Source organism: Haplochromis burtoni, unplaced genomic scaffold (assembly GCF_018398535.1).
Source record: "Haplochromis burtoni strain Fernald_Lab_line unplaced genomic scaffold, NCSU_Asbu1 Contig_174, whole genome shotgun sequence".
Lineage (NCBI taxonomy): Eukaryota > Metazoa > Chordata > Actinopteri > Cichliformes > Cichlidae > Haplochromis > Haplochromis burtoni.
The window spans coordinates 1,109,742-1,127,306 of NW_024582535.1; the positions used below are offsets into that span (position 1 = coordinate 1,109,742).

At 39.6% G+C, this 17,565-nt stretch overlaps 1 protein-coding gene across 5 annotated transcripts in view; it reads left to right on the top strand.

Moving 5' to 3' along the window:
• The window catches only part of LOC102311183 (CAP-Gly domain-containing linker protein 4), a 66,115-nt gene extending 49,309 nt beyond the window's left edge, over positions 1–16,806 (top strand). For all 5 annotated transcript variants that reach the window (XM_005933850.2, XM_005933849.2, XM_005933846.3 and 2 more), the window contains 4 exons: positions 2,101–2,224; positions 7,131–7,195; positions 7,305–7,383; positions 7,728–16,806. In XM_005933850.2, coding sequence (XP_005933912.1) covers positions 2,101–2,224; positions 7,131–7,195; positions 7,305–7,383; positions 7,728–8,094 — 635 coding nt within the window. In that variant the 3' untranslated portion in view covers positions 8,095–16,806. The remainder of the gene's footprint in view (positions 1–2,100; positions 2,225–7,130; positions 7,196–7,304; positions 7,384–7,727) is intronic.
• Positions 16,807–17,565: the final 759 nt, after the last annotated feature.

A 17,565-nucleotide genomic window follows, 5' to 3' on the forward strand; every position in this document is an offset into this window, starting at 1 on the left:
TTGGCTTTATTTGACATGGGTCAAATGCAAAACATCACTGCAGTGACTCCAAAGGATGCCTTATTGAAAATAAAAGCTAATTAGAAAATGCAAAACTACAATAACTTGGGTGTATTGGATATAGACAGGACAGCTGATAAAAGTCTCATTATTGTGGAATTTCCTTAAAAAAGTACCTTAAGTCAGTGGCAGTGGTATTGTGCTTTATGTTGTGCAGCTTTTCTTTTCTTTCAGGCGACAACAGTAAACATTGCTACACTGGAATCCATGTATATGAATGAATTATAGCATACTGAGGAAAACGTGTGCTTGGAATTAAATAATGGAATTAAGTAGAAAAAACTTTTTGGGTACATGACACCTTGAATTTGGAAAGAACTTTAACAAAGAAATCTTAAAAGCTTTAAATATTAATGATCCTTTTAATAAACCATGCCTGTCCTTACTTTGCTGTTTTCAGGGCAGTCATAAAGAATTAAAGTTACCACAGTTTTCTTTTGTTTAATGTGCCTGTCCTGTATAGAAGTGATATTCTGGTATTTTTAGTGAGTAGTTTGGGATAAACTCATTGAAACGCAACCAAAGAAAGGACAAGAGTTGAGTGTAAACCTAACATGATGGCTAAAAGACCACCTGTTCAAAAATTAAAACCAGAGTTTTGGGGTTTCACAGTGAAATAACATGAATAAATGAACCCAATCAAGATGGAGCAGTTTTGCCTTGAATTGCTGAACTTTTGTGGATCTTTTGAGAACTCATTCTCTGCAGATGACTCACATAGATAAAGATAAAGTGAAGCTCTGTTATGCTCTTGTCTTTCACCTTGGATGAACTCAGCTGCATTCTCATTCCCAACTTATTGCAGAGGGAATCCTTGAGTGCAACTGAAGATACTTGGCGGACAAAAAAAAATTAGATTTGAAGAAGCTGTTGCTGAGCAAAAAGCCATTGAAACCCAAACAGAAAACAGCTCACAGTATTCATTAATATTTAGGTAGTAGTTCTGGCCCAGCACTAGTCATGTATGAATAAATAGTGATGTATCTCACAGCACCGAGGATCACGTTTGAAGGGGTTTCAGTCTTAAGTTTCCTTTGATACTCTTAAATCAGTGTTAGCGATGCGTTGTTATCTCACTGCACTGAGCGCTGCGCTTCCATACTAAAAACAACAGCAGCTGCTGGATACTTCACAGCAGATTGACTTATTTTTAGAATTCTGGCTATACCTTCATCTGGCACTTGCGAGGTGTCTTAAGGCCCTCGTAAAGAGAAAGGAGAAACACTGTCTGAACTTTCTGGCTCACATTGAGGAGTTGCATCATTTTACAGGACAGTGATTGAATGTTTAAGAGCTAAAAAGTTATTTATTTAGGAGCTGCCTGAGATGGAAGTGAAATATCGCCTCTGCCGAATGTCCTAATTTAGGGCAAACTCTCCTATTTAGAGTTTTCCAATATATTGTTCCCAAATGGTGTACTGTGAGCTAGGTGTAGTGATTTTGTCAGTTAAATATTATTATCATTATAGCTATTAAAATGAAATAACAAAATCTTATTTTATCACATTTGTACAAGTCGGACATCCTCAGGAAGATGGATTTGTGTGGAGATAAAATCACACAAAACCAGGAGGACTTACTGTAAAGCTCCCAGTTTTATGGCGTCAGCTGAGCCAAGAATGCCACTGGGCAGTAGACTGATGTTGGGTTTAGTTAAATAATGCTAAAAGCAAATTAAAGAAACACTTGGAAACCAAATATCCTTCTTGGAGAAACCTTGGCTACTGTAAATAATTGTATTTGAACCACAGGAAGCAAGAACATTTGATTTTTAGGAAAGCGTCTGTAACAGGAGCCGAGTAACCAACTCCAGCAGAAGCAGCCTCAGGGGCAGCCAGAGAGAGAAGCTTATATCTGGTGAAAGGGATGATGGGAGCGTACCGTAAAATAAAAGCAGTTGTTGGGATCTTTTTCAATCATTCAGTCATTTTTTAAGAAGTGGTTTGGTGTCGCCAGTCTAAAATTATGTTTTTATTGTAAGGTGTGTTGCTCATTTATTAATATGCCTCTTGACAGTGTTGATTTCCGGTCTCTGTGCAGGACTCTGGTTGGGCATCGAACTGGACAAGCCGAGCGGTAAAAATGACGGGTCAGTGGGAGGAGTGAGGTACTTCACCTGCCCACCAAAACATGGAGTCTTTGCTCCTCCGTCTCGCGTTCAGAGGTGAGTCTGGAATCTTTCAGGTAGCTTTTCTTCTCAAGATTAACGGTCCCTTTTTGGTTTTTGCCAGTGGTCATTCGAGGACTAAAAACAGATTTGTCAAAGAAGAATGTTTTTCTAAATGATTAAAAACTCGAGAGCAGATTTGATGGTATGAATTTGGCAATAGACCCCAGAAACCCAGAGGTTGCATTTCATTTCTTTCATCAATACATTTGAGTGCACTAATGAGCTCCTTTGACAGTATCATTTGTGTAAGTACTGACATATTTGATTTTGCCCTCTGTGCAGCTAACAGGGCTTCTCTGAACTGCTGATTAACTCGAGTCTGAGTCGTCAAACGCGAAGCCCAAGGCCCTCTCCCTGCATGACTTCTCTGTTTAATGTTTCACCTAGTAATGAGCCAGATGCCATCATCGCTGCTTTTAAATATTGATTATGGATAATGGATATATAAAGGTGGTTATATTTACCCACCAGTTTGTTGAATGTACAAATGAGACATCGCTTTAAAATGCTGCATTTATTTAAATGCGAGGCAGGTTTTATTAGTGATGCGTTCTGACGCTAAATCCATATTTTACAGCTGAGTGGAACAAACAGAGATCACGAGTTATTTCTAAGTCATATTTAAGAATGCTGCTAAAGTGCAAATGGCCATATTGCCTGAATGTAGTTGTGGTGGAGTACATTGCATTGTTTTTACTGTCGGATAAGCAGCGTGACATGTTTAATCTTCACTTCAAAGTCAGTTGTTTTGTGACTACATGGTTTTATCCTAATGTTTGATGAGCTTTTGGAGTTGTTTGTTCTCGTATCCCTGATTGTCTTTAAAGTTATGGAACAAAGTGTGGGATTGCTGTTCAAATGATCTCACCCATCAGCTACCTCTCTGCACTGTGGGGATGGAGATGGAATAGAAAAGTTTTATGTTTTAACTTTAAATATTTGGCAGAGACGGAGAGCGTAAACGATAGAACTCAGTTTGACAGATGGGAGTCAAAACTGCTGCAAACTGTTTTCATTTAGATTCTCAGTTTATCTTTATTCATAAAAAATATTTTTTACAAATAACTTTTACACACAGAAAACAGGATAAAGGTCGATTATGAAAAAAAAGGTTGATGTTGAAATGATGAATTAGACGTGTATTGAGTGAGTTTGGGCTTCAGGGAGGGAGCGGCAAAGACTGCAGAATCTATCACTGTGTTGATATTTCCTATGATGTGATAATGAATGGCTTTTTGTCAGCAAGGCCACTATAACTCCAACTGTGTTGTTTTTTCTCTCTTTTTTCATATGAAAGTAAGTCTGCTGTGTCTAAAAATATTGATTCTCTGGTTACTTTTTGTTTTACGAGGATCACAAACCACAGTCTCATTGGTTGAAGTCCTCTGCTTTTTGTTGCTGAGCTGTGTTTTAATTCTATATTATAATCTCCTCCCAGACCTGGATTAGGGTATCAGTGAGCTCCTGGACATTCTGTTATACTATTTATTGATTTATTGATACATGATGTTCCAGAGATTCTCATTGGGATTCAGGACTAGGGAATGTGAGGGCTGCTCAGTAGCTTGAGTCCCTTTATATTCCAGAAACTGCCTACAAGCTCTGAGGATTTCATCGTTAACAGCAGTCGGGGAACTGTTGGCTAATGTGGAAGTCTGTGTGACCATTGATGCCTCCCCGGACCATCACTGACCCAGTGTCAAATGATGATCTTACCATATAGTCTCTTTCATGTGTGTGAAACATGTGCACAGTGTGAAGCTGCTCTCATCTATGAAAAGAGCAGGGTATTGGTGTTGGATCTGCCAGTTGTGCTGTCTCATAAGTGCTGTTTGAGCTGCAAGACGTGGGGCACAGTTCCCACTTAAGGAAATTGGTTTCTCATGCCGTGCTCACGGAGTCTGAGTGTGACAGTTTGGTCAGAAAACATGCAGGAGTCAACTGCAGGAGGTCAACTTCTCGGGCTTCCTCTGTTCCTCTTCGCACAGTGAGACTGTGCAGCGAGACACAGCAAACTGCCCGGAGCTGCACTATCTGTGCCACCTGAATGAGCTGCAGGTACCGTCTCACACCTGTAATAACAAGGACACTAGGAAAAATCAATCAGGAAAGATGAGAAGAGGACAATGGTCTGTAGTCACCACCTGCACAGCCATTCCTTTTTGGGCTATTGTCCTGTTGTTGCCTCCGCAGTCGCTTCTGTTTGCACCAAAGTAGGTGAAATTGATTCATTATGGGTTACGCTAACTGGACAGACTGATTTCCCTGAAGTGTAACTGACTCTGTGTTGTATTGTGATGATCAAGTGTTCCCTTAGTTTGTTTTGAGCAGTGATATATCTGGATCAACACATGCTCTAAAGAAAAGGAGTGCCCTGAGTTTATGATACGAGACAAAATAAGAGCATCCTTGTAAAAACAGAATATCGCACAATAATTGTTTCCTGAATCATCTTGGGAATCGTTAGGGAAAAAGTTTAATTACTCCCTCCTGAGAGCGTAAGTGTGTGTAAGGGGAAAATGTACAGCCCTTTGTGGAGCTGCTGTTGTTAAAAAGCAGCATATAAGTACAGTGGAGTGCAGAACAAAGGCAAATTCCACTGGAGGCCTAATTATTATACACAAGATATGCTCCCTGGCATACATACACACAAACCACTGAGTTATTTACTGCATGCATTGTTTTGTGTTTACTTCTTTTTCTTTCTTTTTTTGCAAATTGAATAAAAGCTGTTGACCTTTTTATTGGATGGCTCATTATTAGCACAGTGTGTCAAGTGTATTATGTGTGTCACAACTTGATAAAAGCCATTACACCCTAAAAAGCAGCTGGCATTGGAAATACTAAACATGTTTATTGTAAAGGAGCGGTGAGAACTCATGGACTGGTGATTAAATTAACACATTTAACCTTTCTTTCTGGGAGTAAATGCCACTTATGCTTCATCTCTATGCAGATCTACCATTCAGGATTTGATGGTTTTTTTTGCTTATTTCTTCCATTTAAAAGCTGTTTTTTGTTTTGTTTTTTTGGGAGGGATTTCAGCTGCTGTTTTTTTTCCTTGTCATCTTTTATTAATTTTCTTTTCCTTTACTTTTTTCCTCCCTAATTAACTCCAGGGTACAAAGTGTGCTCAGCTAAGCACATGCTTTCCTGCTGTCAAATCAAGAATCACTTTGTCTCCATCCAGGAAGTTGCTTCTCCTCCTCCTTTCTTTTTCCTGTCAGCGGCTATCACAATCCATTAGTAAGACACCACCCCCCCCTCCCCCATCCCTCCTCACACACTTTCCCATTTTCCTGTTTTGCTCATGTGCTGTTTGGCACACTGATGTTTAATAGCTTCCAATATTTGAATGCCTTTATAAATGTTATTATGGCTGTTATTATATAGTTGCTTAAGACAATCTTAATAAGCAAGGTAGTTTATCGTGTCAGGCAGCCAAAGCCTGTTTTTATTTTTATTTTCTTTCCCCATTCAACTCGTTTTCACAGAGGTGGCCATCAAAAGCACACCCACTAAACTGAATGTGTGCTTACATCTGAATATAGCCAGTTAGATCCTGATATTTTTTTTTCGAATTTGATGTAATTTATACACTGTTCGAGTCGTGTATGCCCACAATAAACATTGCCAAGTTTCAAATAATGAGGTCAGCATGTACAAGTAAACCCCAATTAGCCAAGTGTCTTGATCTGTCTGATGGCAACGAGAGCGAATATCCTTTTATACTAATTTCAGACACAAAAAGCCCCACCAAAGTCCTTCAAGAAGCAATTTTTTACCACTTTTCTCTGTGTAGTTATATTGAAATCAGTATCTAAATGAATGTGGAGGAAGCCTCATCATTTTTCTTTGGCCACAGGGATATAGAAAACACATTTATGGAAATCAAACCTGATTTAAAAACACTTCAGAAGTTTGGTGACTTTCTCCCCAAAAAAGGTTAAAAAGCCATTTTCCCACCTGTAAGTTATACTTCTTCTACACACAAACAGTGTCAGCCAAGTGAGTTTTACACTTGACTATAGTTTTACACGGAGCAGCAGTAGAGTACAACATATGGGCAGGTGTTTAAAATGAAGCACCTAGCCATACAGCTAGGAAAGAAAAGGTCGCCCTAAAGAGATCGCTGAATTTTTTAGCAACAATTCAGTTTGTGAAATTTCTTCCCTACTAGGTGTTCCAAAAAAATAGTAACACTGCAAAATGGAAGTTAAGGAACCACAACAACTGAGCCCTGAAGTGTTGGAAAACATAACATTACAGTTGGGTTGCAGAGTGTGGAGGCGCATATTAGCTGCAGAGCTCCAAACATCCTCTGGCATTAACATCAGCACCAGAGCTGGGAGCTGGGAGCTGGGAGCTTCATGCCGTGGCTTTCCATGTAGCTGTAATGTATCAGTACTCAGTACTTTTGTCCACGTAGTGTATAAATGCTTGCCACCACACAGCTGAAACTCTACCATCTGTGTCAGTGCAACAACATGGTTGCTAATTTGTTTCTGTTTCCGGATCTAGATTGGCTCTTTGTATGCTTTAGTGTTCCTGAATGATCACATCATTTAGTTTTCTGTCTCCACCAGCCTGCTGTTTTTCTGTTTATGAGGGACAAAGTGGGCTTTAAAAGGATAGAGCCCTCAAAGGGAGAAGGGCTAAAAGAGCATGTTTTAGACAGTGAATGAGCTCTGGGGGAAGGGGGCTACATCAAGCATCACTGCAAGATAAATAAGCAATGTTTTTAAATTGTGAATCACACAATGCTACCCTAGTAGGGTCCAATAATAAAATTAAGGAGCTGGAAACGAGCAAATTGGGGCCCATTTAATGAAAATTGTTTTCATAAACTCCAAAGGTTGTCTCATTCTGGGAAAAATCAGTTGCCTGCTTCTTTTTGCAGAATCCATGGATCTGTTGATTGCCTTTCAGAGCTCACTTCCTCGCGCCTCAGTCATCCTCTAAGTGGTAAGAATTCTGCCTTTATTACAACCTTTGAACTACACTAAATGTGACTTTGCATTTATTATTCTGTGTGTTTGTGTTGAAGCAATTGACTCCTGTTTTTGCCGTGCAGGGACAATTCGTCGCAGTTTCAGCACATCATCGGCCATCGCCACTCCGAAGGAGACGAACAGAAGAAGCCCTGTTACCAGGTGTGTCTGCCTTTCCTGCATATTCCTCGCATTATTCCCTCCCCAAGCTTTCCAGCTTTTTCCGAATCCCCTGCAGCAATGACTGAATCAATACTGATAAGAAGCAGTGGTATTAGTCAGCAAAAGGTTCTTTTAAATGGCCAGTGCATGATTGTGGTTATAATGAGCAAGAGCAGGAAACTGAGGATCAATCCCTCAAACACAAAGCTCCCATGAATCTCCTGTTTGCTTATGATTTATTCTGTCACACTGCCTGACTTTTCTCATAAATCTTTCTTACTGTATTTTATTTTATTTTTTGCTCTGTTTCCACAAACAAACAAAACAAAATTAAAATAAAATAGGAGTCGTTCCAATCCTCACCGCCGGCGTTGGAGCACCCTCAGTGGGGGCAGTGGAAGTATTCCTGGAAGCACCGCAGGCTCAAGTCCCTCTCCAAGCTCTGATGGGCAGGTCCACCTCCACGTGGGCATGCAGGTCCTGCTGAGCAGCGCCAATGAGATGGCAATCATCCGTTACCTGGGCACAGCAGACTTTGCCTCAGGCCTTTGGCTGGGTCTGGAGCTCCGAAGCCCCAAGGGCAAGAATGACGGCTCAGTGGGCGGCCGTCGCTACTTCAGCTGTCGACCCGGCCACGGTGTGCTGGTCCGCCCCAGCCGTGTCACTTATCGTGGCATCAATGGTTCACGCTTGGTGAATGAAACCAGCTGAGGTCTGTAGGACGCTTTCTGTTTATGATCCGCTCAAAGCAAAAAAAATTTGGGTGTAAACTTCTCCATCATTGCATTGTGCTCAATAATGTTTTCAGTCATGTGCTGTTGTAACAGGAATAAAACCAGTTAGTAAGTACTTGTTTTTTAGGAATTAAAGGGGCCTTGAAAGCACTTTAAAAAGTTAACACTAAATTCTAAATAGAATTTGTTTTGCAAAATGGGTAGGTGGGTGAGGGGGTCTTAATAAGACATTAAACACTGCACTACTTTAAATGTAATTGCACTGACAAACATTACTATGATAGATTAGAATAGGATAAAGTGGATGTTCCGCATGTCCGCGAGTAAAAAGGTTTTCTATACCCAAAGCTAATTTTGATCACATCAAATGAGATTTTTATCAGATAATTTAAGAGTCCACTATCTAACCAAAAGAGTGCATGCGTTTGTGTGTGTATGTGCGCATGTTAATTAAGAGCACTTTGAAACAAGAGAGAATGATTGATTTTTACCACGGTCGCTATATGGCTTACAGATAATTGGCGGATACCGAATCTAAACTGAATATTCGCTTTATGAATCAATGAGAATTAAAAAAGAGATTTAATTAAGCTCAGACCTCCATCAACCTCTGTTAAAATACAGCTGCATCAACAGGAAGTGTTTCCTCCTGCGTGCATCAGTGTCCCCCTCAGACTGTCTGTTAATTTGACGCAGACAAATGATGGTTGTATTGTGCTATGGCACAGCAAAAATCTATACCCATCTGACTGTGATTCCATTATGGTTGGCATCATACTGATAACACTTTTAAAGAAGTGATGGTATTTGGATAGAATATGACATGGAATCAGAAGCTGTTCTTTTAAAAAGTGCATTAACTGCAGATGGGAACACACGAGATGAGTGAAAAGCAGATTTTAAAGAGACCTTTCACAATGAAGTTTTATGTATGGTTGCTCTGGACTGTAGTGCTATTTATTCATCTTCGACGTGTCTTTAATGCTTGTTGGCCAGTTTCACAGATAATGGCTGTAAAAGTGTCTCTTAAATAGGATGGAAGTAGATGGCACTTGCCCTGTGATGCTTAAAATGTCAAATAATGTACATCTGAAAAATGCTCTTTCCAGAAATCATTCCAGAAACTGTATAGTAAGAGTCATTCATTCACCTGTTACTAAAGGCTCTTATTTGTGACAGGATGTAAACATTAATGGTGCCCTCATCAGTTAAGCCTGTAATGTTGGCTATCTGCATGCTTTCAGTGACTGGCAAATGTAGAGAAAACATAAAGTACAGCCTGAGATGACGGCGAGGGTAACGTCTGTCTGTATATCTATTCCTCCACATCGATATACTGCGAGTGCTTAAAATTATTGATGATTATTTGTAAGATGTAAGACCGCGCAGTGATACATGCATACTAAATATTATCCCAACCTTTTCTTTGTTCGGGGATGTAGATCTGTACTGCAAAGACACTGAGGTTTGAGTTGGAAACGCATAATTAAAAATGGTCTCGGATGCTGCTCAACTAATGGAAGAGAATAAGAGTTAATAATATTCATGAAACTGACCAGGTGTTTGCTCATAATTATTACCGAGTGTCCGTATTTTCTTCTTTATTGATGCAGAAAAATGCTGTCACGAACAGTGTGCCTCGAGTCCATAATTATACATAATGTGGTATGCTTCCTCATTGACCTGTGCAGCGAAGCACATCCGACACTTGGTAAGATTTAGGCTAATTTAAAAGTTGGCTCATTTTTGTTTAAAGTGGATTGTTTATTTAAATACACTTAATAATAACCTCCAAAACAAAATGACTTGTTTTCTAAAGCAGGTTGCTTTTGCTGCGAAATAACCTAATATTAAAAAAAAGTCTGCCATGCTAACAAATTCGAGTAGCTTAATATGATCCAGCACCAATGTGCGGACGAGTACCTGCTTTTTGTTTTTGTTTGACAGCGTGGCTCTTCAGGAGAAAATGTTCAGTAGGAGAAAAACAAAATCCTTCATGAAACGACTCGCAACAAGATTTGTGAATGTTTTTGACCTAAAAGGATATGCTTTCTGGAAAATGGTGCTGCAGATGCTTTTAGTATTAATTCCGTTGTGTTTAAGAGAACGTGGACATTTCCAAAAGAGACGCGTGCAAAAATGGCAAAAATATCACTACAGGCCACAGGAAAATGTACCTTTCTGTTCTCTCCTTCTCCTCAGCATTGTCTAGACTGGTTTTAGCTGCGCTGTGACAGATTCACATCTTTTATCCGTTGGAGGGAGCATTAAATCTGTCAGAGCTGTCACACTTTCAATTTGCATTATAACCCGAATGTGAAAAAGCTCATTGTGATTCTATACTTTGAGCTGACTCCTATCATTTTTGAACCGTGTAATCTGTTAATGCCAGGTGTTAAATGTGTGAGATTTAAAGAGTGTTAGCAAGTGATCTAAAAGCCCTCTTGAATGTTCCCACCTTTGGTATCTAACAGTAAAATATGATATCATTGCATTTGTAGAGTGATGAATGGAGCGTAATTGTATTTGATGCTTAATTAAAGCAGTGTGACACAGGAAATATGCAATCATCCAGAAGCTTCAAGCGCAGAGTTTACTATCTGATTAGAGCCGTGTGAGCAGAGGAGTCAGCGGAGAACAAGCCATTGATTGTGCATGTTGAAAAACAGGCCCAGTATTCAGTAAAACACTCGTGCACCATCCAATTAGGGCGTGTATGCCACAGCAGCAGTTGTTGAATCACCAGTGCCCTTCTCTCATTGATCTGTCTGGTCAGGCCCCGTCGTGATTGAGGAGCAGTGGTGGGTAGACACAAGGTTGTCTGAAATACCCACCACGGTGGAAAATATTCCCACTGAAACATTTTCAGCGCTTACAAAAAGCTTCTCATTTATATTAAGACCACCGCTGTGGTGGTTCCTGCAACATTTCAGATCTCATCTTCAGACTGTGGGTGTTTTCTTTAACTCAATTCCCTCTACAAATGTATTTGAAGTGTGTGGCTGTGTTACACGGGGCTTTGTTCTGATGCATTTACATGTTGTGGGTAAAACAAACAAACAAAACAAAAGTATTTGTAAAAATAAATAAAAGTTTCCAATTTGACCTCTTATCTCTTTCCTCTTCTGCTCTTTGCTTTTATTGAGTGTGTTTGCCTGACATTCTCAGATTGTTCACAAAGAGCTGCCTTTAGGGACCCAAAAAATGAAACTGCACAAGCACTTTGAAATGGTTACACGTCTGTTCACTTACCATCCGATTCCACCGGGGCTCATCTCCGTCAAAGCTGAAAAGCCTGGTGTGGAGTGGCATTGTTTGCCAGCCTGGGCACACAAATTCAGGTTTGAATGGGAGTGACGTGCGCTATTATACTGTGATTGTGGAACAAATAGATGTTTGAATGGTTGCATGAAATTGTTTTCAGTGCTTATTGTTGCTTATTTTTATAGTCCGCACACAACAGGGGGGGAAAGAGGGCAAGGGAGAGGATCCAGTGAAGCAGCGTCTGCCTGTCCAAACTACTGACCGAGTGATGGTTTCAAAGGTGAGAATGAAACGAGACGCGCAGCCATTGTAACTAAATAAATAACTAAATAAATATAGCCAAGTGGTATTGTCAGACATTAAAAAAATACAAACTGAGTGCCAGGAACCCACTTTAGTAAAAAATGTCACGTTTCAAATTCAGTCGTTTGTATTTATTTGGACAAGCGTCTTCTATTGTGGAACTCCCATCGTGAAAAACAATCCCCTGATGACTTAATCTAATATTTATCTCACGCTAATTTAAAATAATCATCGTTGTGTCTGATTTGAGGTAAATGGAGAAGTTGTCAGGTGGGGAATGAACAGTGTGCTTGTGCTTAAGACTTCATTGGGAGAATAAGGGCATTTTTATCTTATTTAATGTCCATGAAAACGAATTGGTGGATGCAATTTTAACACATTGAATAGTTATTTTTGTCTGAAACATTGTGATGCTTTTGAATCAAAAAAATGTTTGTTTTTTAATGTCGGTAAGGTTAATGGAAAGTTGCTTTTTTTGTTTGTTTTTTTGCATTGAGCCACGAATGACAGAACTTGAGTTGCAAGATGCAGAATCTGCAGAAGTAAATGGATCAGCTGACAGAGAGAAGCCTGGTTATATCTGGTCTGGTGTTTAATTGCATTAGAACAATTGTTGTTCATCTGTTACCAGACCAATATTTGTAATAGATAAAAGAAACTGTGTAGTAGAATAAACACAAATAGAGCCAAAGTAAATAGAACTCATGAAAAGAGCCTCCTTCGTCACCTTAGGTCTATGGAGGGTTAATGGTCTGACTGCACTGTATTAAGTGGAACAAGTATTTGTTCCACTTAATTACTTCTGATCTTAAGGTTATAACTTATAACTGGTTATAGCAAACACATAACCAAATAAAGGGAACCTTAAATGGAGATAGTGCCGTATTGCTGAACCTCAACTTTATATGCATCCTGAAGGTAGACTGTGTGACAGGAGTCCTTACACCGAGGATGTCACTTTTACTAAATTCTTTATGGATTCTCTTCTGTTTTGAAAAAGGGGAACAAAGTGCACATACTGTGCTACATTATTGTTGCTATTAGTGCAAGTGCTTATGTAAATGACTTGTAAATGTAAATGGAGGCACTGGAGGCAGCTTGCAGAGAGCTTCAGTTGATGGGCAAAGTTTTGAGAAATGCAGTGATGCTTCTGTTTCTAGCCTCTCTGCATGGTGATGTCTTTGTCGCCTAAAAACATAGCAGCACAAATGCTTTTCATCTTGAATATAGCCTTTTGAAATGATGAAAGGGCCTCCCTGGAGCACACAATGGCGCTGTTTAACTCATGCCCCACTGTGTGAAATACTTGGGCATTAAAGGTGCATGCTTATTTTCAGATAATGGAAAAGCATCAGAAGAATTTGATTTGACTCAGGTTATGTTTATGGAAAGGTTTACCGTTTTGGAGGGTTGTGTAAACCAGTGTAGGATGCTTTTGTTTTTTAAGATTTTGGCTGTTGTCATTTTATGTTAAGTGACATGAGAATGCAGGTTGCACAGATGCATGAGAGATTAAACTGCAGCACAAACTTCTGTGATTGGCTATTACCACAACTAATCATGCAACGAGTCATATTATTTCCCAGATAATTGCATTAAAATGCTCCAAAAGACTCCAACACCACAAACACGCTTGATAGGTTGGGTTCAGAGAGTCAGATTAAGTGAGGTAGATCCCAGCAGGTAATAAATTCACTCACTTTACAGCAGTGCCAAAGGAGGAAATTACCTCCTGAGACTAAACTGTTTGCACCAGGGGGGAGGCTGGCTGCTGTAAAGTCATGCATCTTACCAATGTACACAAAAGATGGCCGGAACTACCATGATGTACCATGACATCATCCAATGTCCTTTGGGTCCTACATTTTAAGGGCTTAACATTAAGGGTTGCTTTTTTGTTTGTTTGTTTTTGTTTTGTTTTTAAACCCGTATCTGTTAATTAGTGCTTAGTAAAATTAAAATACTAGAATTTTCGTGAGACTATGAAGCGATACTTTCAAACATGATGGATCACACAACTGGCACAGCTGGCATGTAAGGAATATGATTTGCTATTACGAGCTAATGTACACTGTCAGCTGCACAGGCCTCTACAGTTGTAGGCATGTTTACACTGCAGGGATAATCCTGCTGCGGCCTCCGTGCACCCCGTCGGCTGGCTTACGTGCAATAATGACCAGTTCTGTACATAATCCATGTTATTACACAGCTACTTTACCAATGAGTGGTAATGATTTGACACAATTTATTTTTATTATTATTTTATATTAATCACCCAACCATTAATGTAGTCGTAGAAACACTTAGAATTAAGCAGAAAGTGCATAGTGCTAGCCTCAAATCCATGGATCTTAGTCTCATATCTCTCCTGTCTACTGACCTCATTATATCCTGGTGTTTCCTCTTTTTCATGCATGCCACGCTGCTTTTCATGCTGATTACTGCAATGCTTGAGGCTTTTTGGAGAACAGCAGCTCTGTCCTTGTGTCAAACATGGAGAAAGTTTCAAACAGCGAGGTCAACATTCTCCCAAGTAATCCCTGAGAGCAAAAGCTCAGTCTTCACACTGCTCTCAACACTCAGTTTCAGAAAAGTGTTTTCTACCCTTGGCTCTGTATGATATCAATAAGTGTGCATATTCCTTGTGTTATTATTGCAGACGCATAAACCCCACCCACCTGCAGCCAGTCAGACAAGCGATTGGTTAAAATGCAAGGAATGAAGCTGAAAGGGTAGCTTCAAGATAACAACAGATTACTACAGGAGCTTTAAAGGATTTACAGTTTAGTGTTCAAGAATTCAAATATGATGCTAAAAATTAGATTAACACCTCTCTGTGTGCAGGAAATCATAACGGCAGGCACAAATCACATGGCTGCCTAGTTGAATCCCAGATTAGGAGCTTTGTTCACGCTTTATCTCATGTTTTGTCTCTCTCTACATCTGTCTACTGTCACATAAAGGAAAATAAAGGCTGCGCTCCAGATTGGCTGAGCTGTGGTAAATCACAGCGCTGTTGGTCTTTGCCAGCTGTCTTTTTGTGCAACTTCTTGAAGTAAATGCTCAGCTAATTTCTTTTTCCGGAAGACCACACAGGGTGCCAGGCCTGCCTGTACTTGAGTTCAGTCTGACGTTTTTTTTTTTTTAAACGACTATTCACACAGGTCCAATTTTATTTTGCTGTAGTGGGCGAGAATAGCAGGAATCTGTTTTACAGGACACGTTTTACTTTTTATTTTCTTGTTCAGAATTTAAACCAAACCCGTTTCTGACACTTGTGTATGTAATTAGGATGTGTGTGATGTACTGGATAGAAATGTCGCATGTCATCTTGCAGCCATCTGTGGAGTTTGTTTCCAGGACATGTTGTTGACCTTTTTGCTTTGTGATAATATTATTTGCGACTTTGAAATATTAACATATTATTGAAAGAATATTCAGAACAGAGAGTCCAAACTGTCTGTGCCGTTTGGCGTCTTTGTCTGCCTGATGTAAGAGCTCATGGCAGCTTGTAAAAGAGTCTGTTATCTCGGAGCAAAATTCTTAAGTTACAGCATTTGTTGGAACTAAGGTCAGACTGAATGTCAGTGAAAACCAGCCTGGCATCTTTATAAGCACCATTTCATTTTCTCATGAATTGTCTGTGGAGACTTGTCGTGCCCTTTTGTTCCTCCATTTTCAGTTCTCCGGTACTCCCAAAGAAGTCTGGTTTCTTTATCGAGCCATCGCACAGCTTTTGTATTAACACAGTGAACACATTTAAGATATTTCTTTTATACTGTTTGTGTAGTCTGTTGATGACTTTTTAGTTGAAAGACTGTCTTTTTTTCATACCTCAAGAGCAGTAAAATCTATCCACCACTTATATGTAGCAAAATAAGTAATGTAGACCTGCCGAGTCAAAGTGGAGTCTCTGCCCTCGCTTATTAAATGTTAGTGAGAGAGACAAAAATCCATAGTCTGAAAATTTGACCACCAGCGGACTGATGGCATTGAGTTTGAGCTTTGCAGACCCACGTCTACATGTTATCACAAGAGGGAAGAGTCAAAAATATGTGAAACCACTGGTAATGTGGGCTACTGTTGTTCATGTTTCTGTTATTGTCTCTTTAGCTTAGCCTTTTTTGAACAGGAGATACAAATAAGGATATACAGCCTTGAGCCACCCTGCTTTTCTTTTCTGGGAAATAGTGCACTTATTTTATTGAAATGTATCCAAACATGCAGTATTCAAGGAAAAAAGTCAGTGTTTGGGATGACCACCTTTAACTTTTAACACAGCCTGAAGTCTTTTGGGCAACTTTCTAGTAATTACTTTAAGGAATCTTCAAGAATAGTTCTCCAGGCTTCTTGAAGGACGTTCCAAACCTCTGTTTTGAATGTTCTGCCTTTTGTTTCATTTTCTTTCAAGATGATCCCACACTGCTTCAGCAATGTTGGGGTTTTCCCACACTTGGTTTGTTTCTGTCAATGGTACACTCCGCTGTGGCTGCCTTTCATGTTCAAGCCAAGTTTTTAACCAAACAGCAGTCGACGTACTGTACACCTGGTGTCATCACTGGTGAGAATTCAACCAACAAAGAGGCTACAGCTACAACAGTCCTTCTCTTTGCATAACCACATTTCTGTGCAAACTCAGGACCGTGAATCTCGAACAAATCTTATCCCCATACAAGTCAGACGGGAGGCTTCATCACTAAGCTTAAATGGCTGAGGCCAGTGGTTAGTGCATAAATCAAGGAAACTGCAATCATTCTGCTACCCCACAGGCTGTGCAATCAGAGTAAAAATCAGATATCTAATCCATTATTTTAAAGACCTGAAATTTCCATACATTACCACTCTGTTTGGTGCATCATCCATAATGTGGATCATTTTAAAATATACTGCTGACTGTATTCATTCGTGAACAGTGTATTTCCACCGCGGACAGCTGACAGATTGGTGAACGCCGGGGTGAATTAATAACATTCAAATGTACCGTATAAGCAGGCTGTTTAGAGCCGATGGAAGGTATCAATAAAGATAAAAAATAAATATCTAATAAAGTCAGAAGATATTAAAATGCTGAGTCATAAACGGTTAACAACTTATTAATATTCTGCAAAGGTGTTTTTTTTTTCCATGCATCGATGCTTCTGACAAACAGAACCTGCTTGTTCGATAGTTGCTGTGCCATAAACGCCTTTTTTCAAATAAAAAATACCAGATTATGAGTAATCTAACCAGACGAATAGATGGGACTGTTTCTAGTAACTAATAGTGGGTAAAATCACTTTTTTGTGCTGTCCTGCTTCATAATAGAGAACATTTCCTGCCTCATTAGTAACAAATGCTTCATAGCTATGAATTTACCCTTAATTTAAGCTTTTGAAACGATGAAGAGATGAAATTTATTAGTTAATACACTTCGAAGTGTGTGAATGAGCCACTTTGAAGGCGCTGTGCAGATTGGTGACGGTTTATAGCGCTAACTAGAGATTTAAATCTGTGGTCCGCAGACTGCTGACTGTTTTTAATTGGCCTCTGCTCTCCAGCCCATTACTGCCAGCTTTTACCAATACTACTCAGTCAACACTTTTTCTTGTGCCAATGCCATTTACAGCTACTGCAGTCAAACTACAGGCTCTAAAGTGATAACGCTTATCTGCAAGTACATAGTGGACATCACATTTAATAGCCCTTGTTTTAAGCTTTACTGCAGGAAGACTTTTTTTTATGAAGCACCATCTACTGTAAATATGAATAGAATAAAATGGTGTAAAATGGGAACTGTTGTTGGCTTTTTTTGGAGGTCATAGTTTGAAGGTCATGGGTTTGAGCCTGCTGGTTGTTCAGGGCCTTTCCGTGTGGATTTCCATGTTGTTTTTTGTGCCTTTGC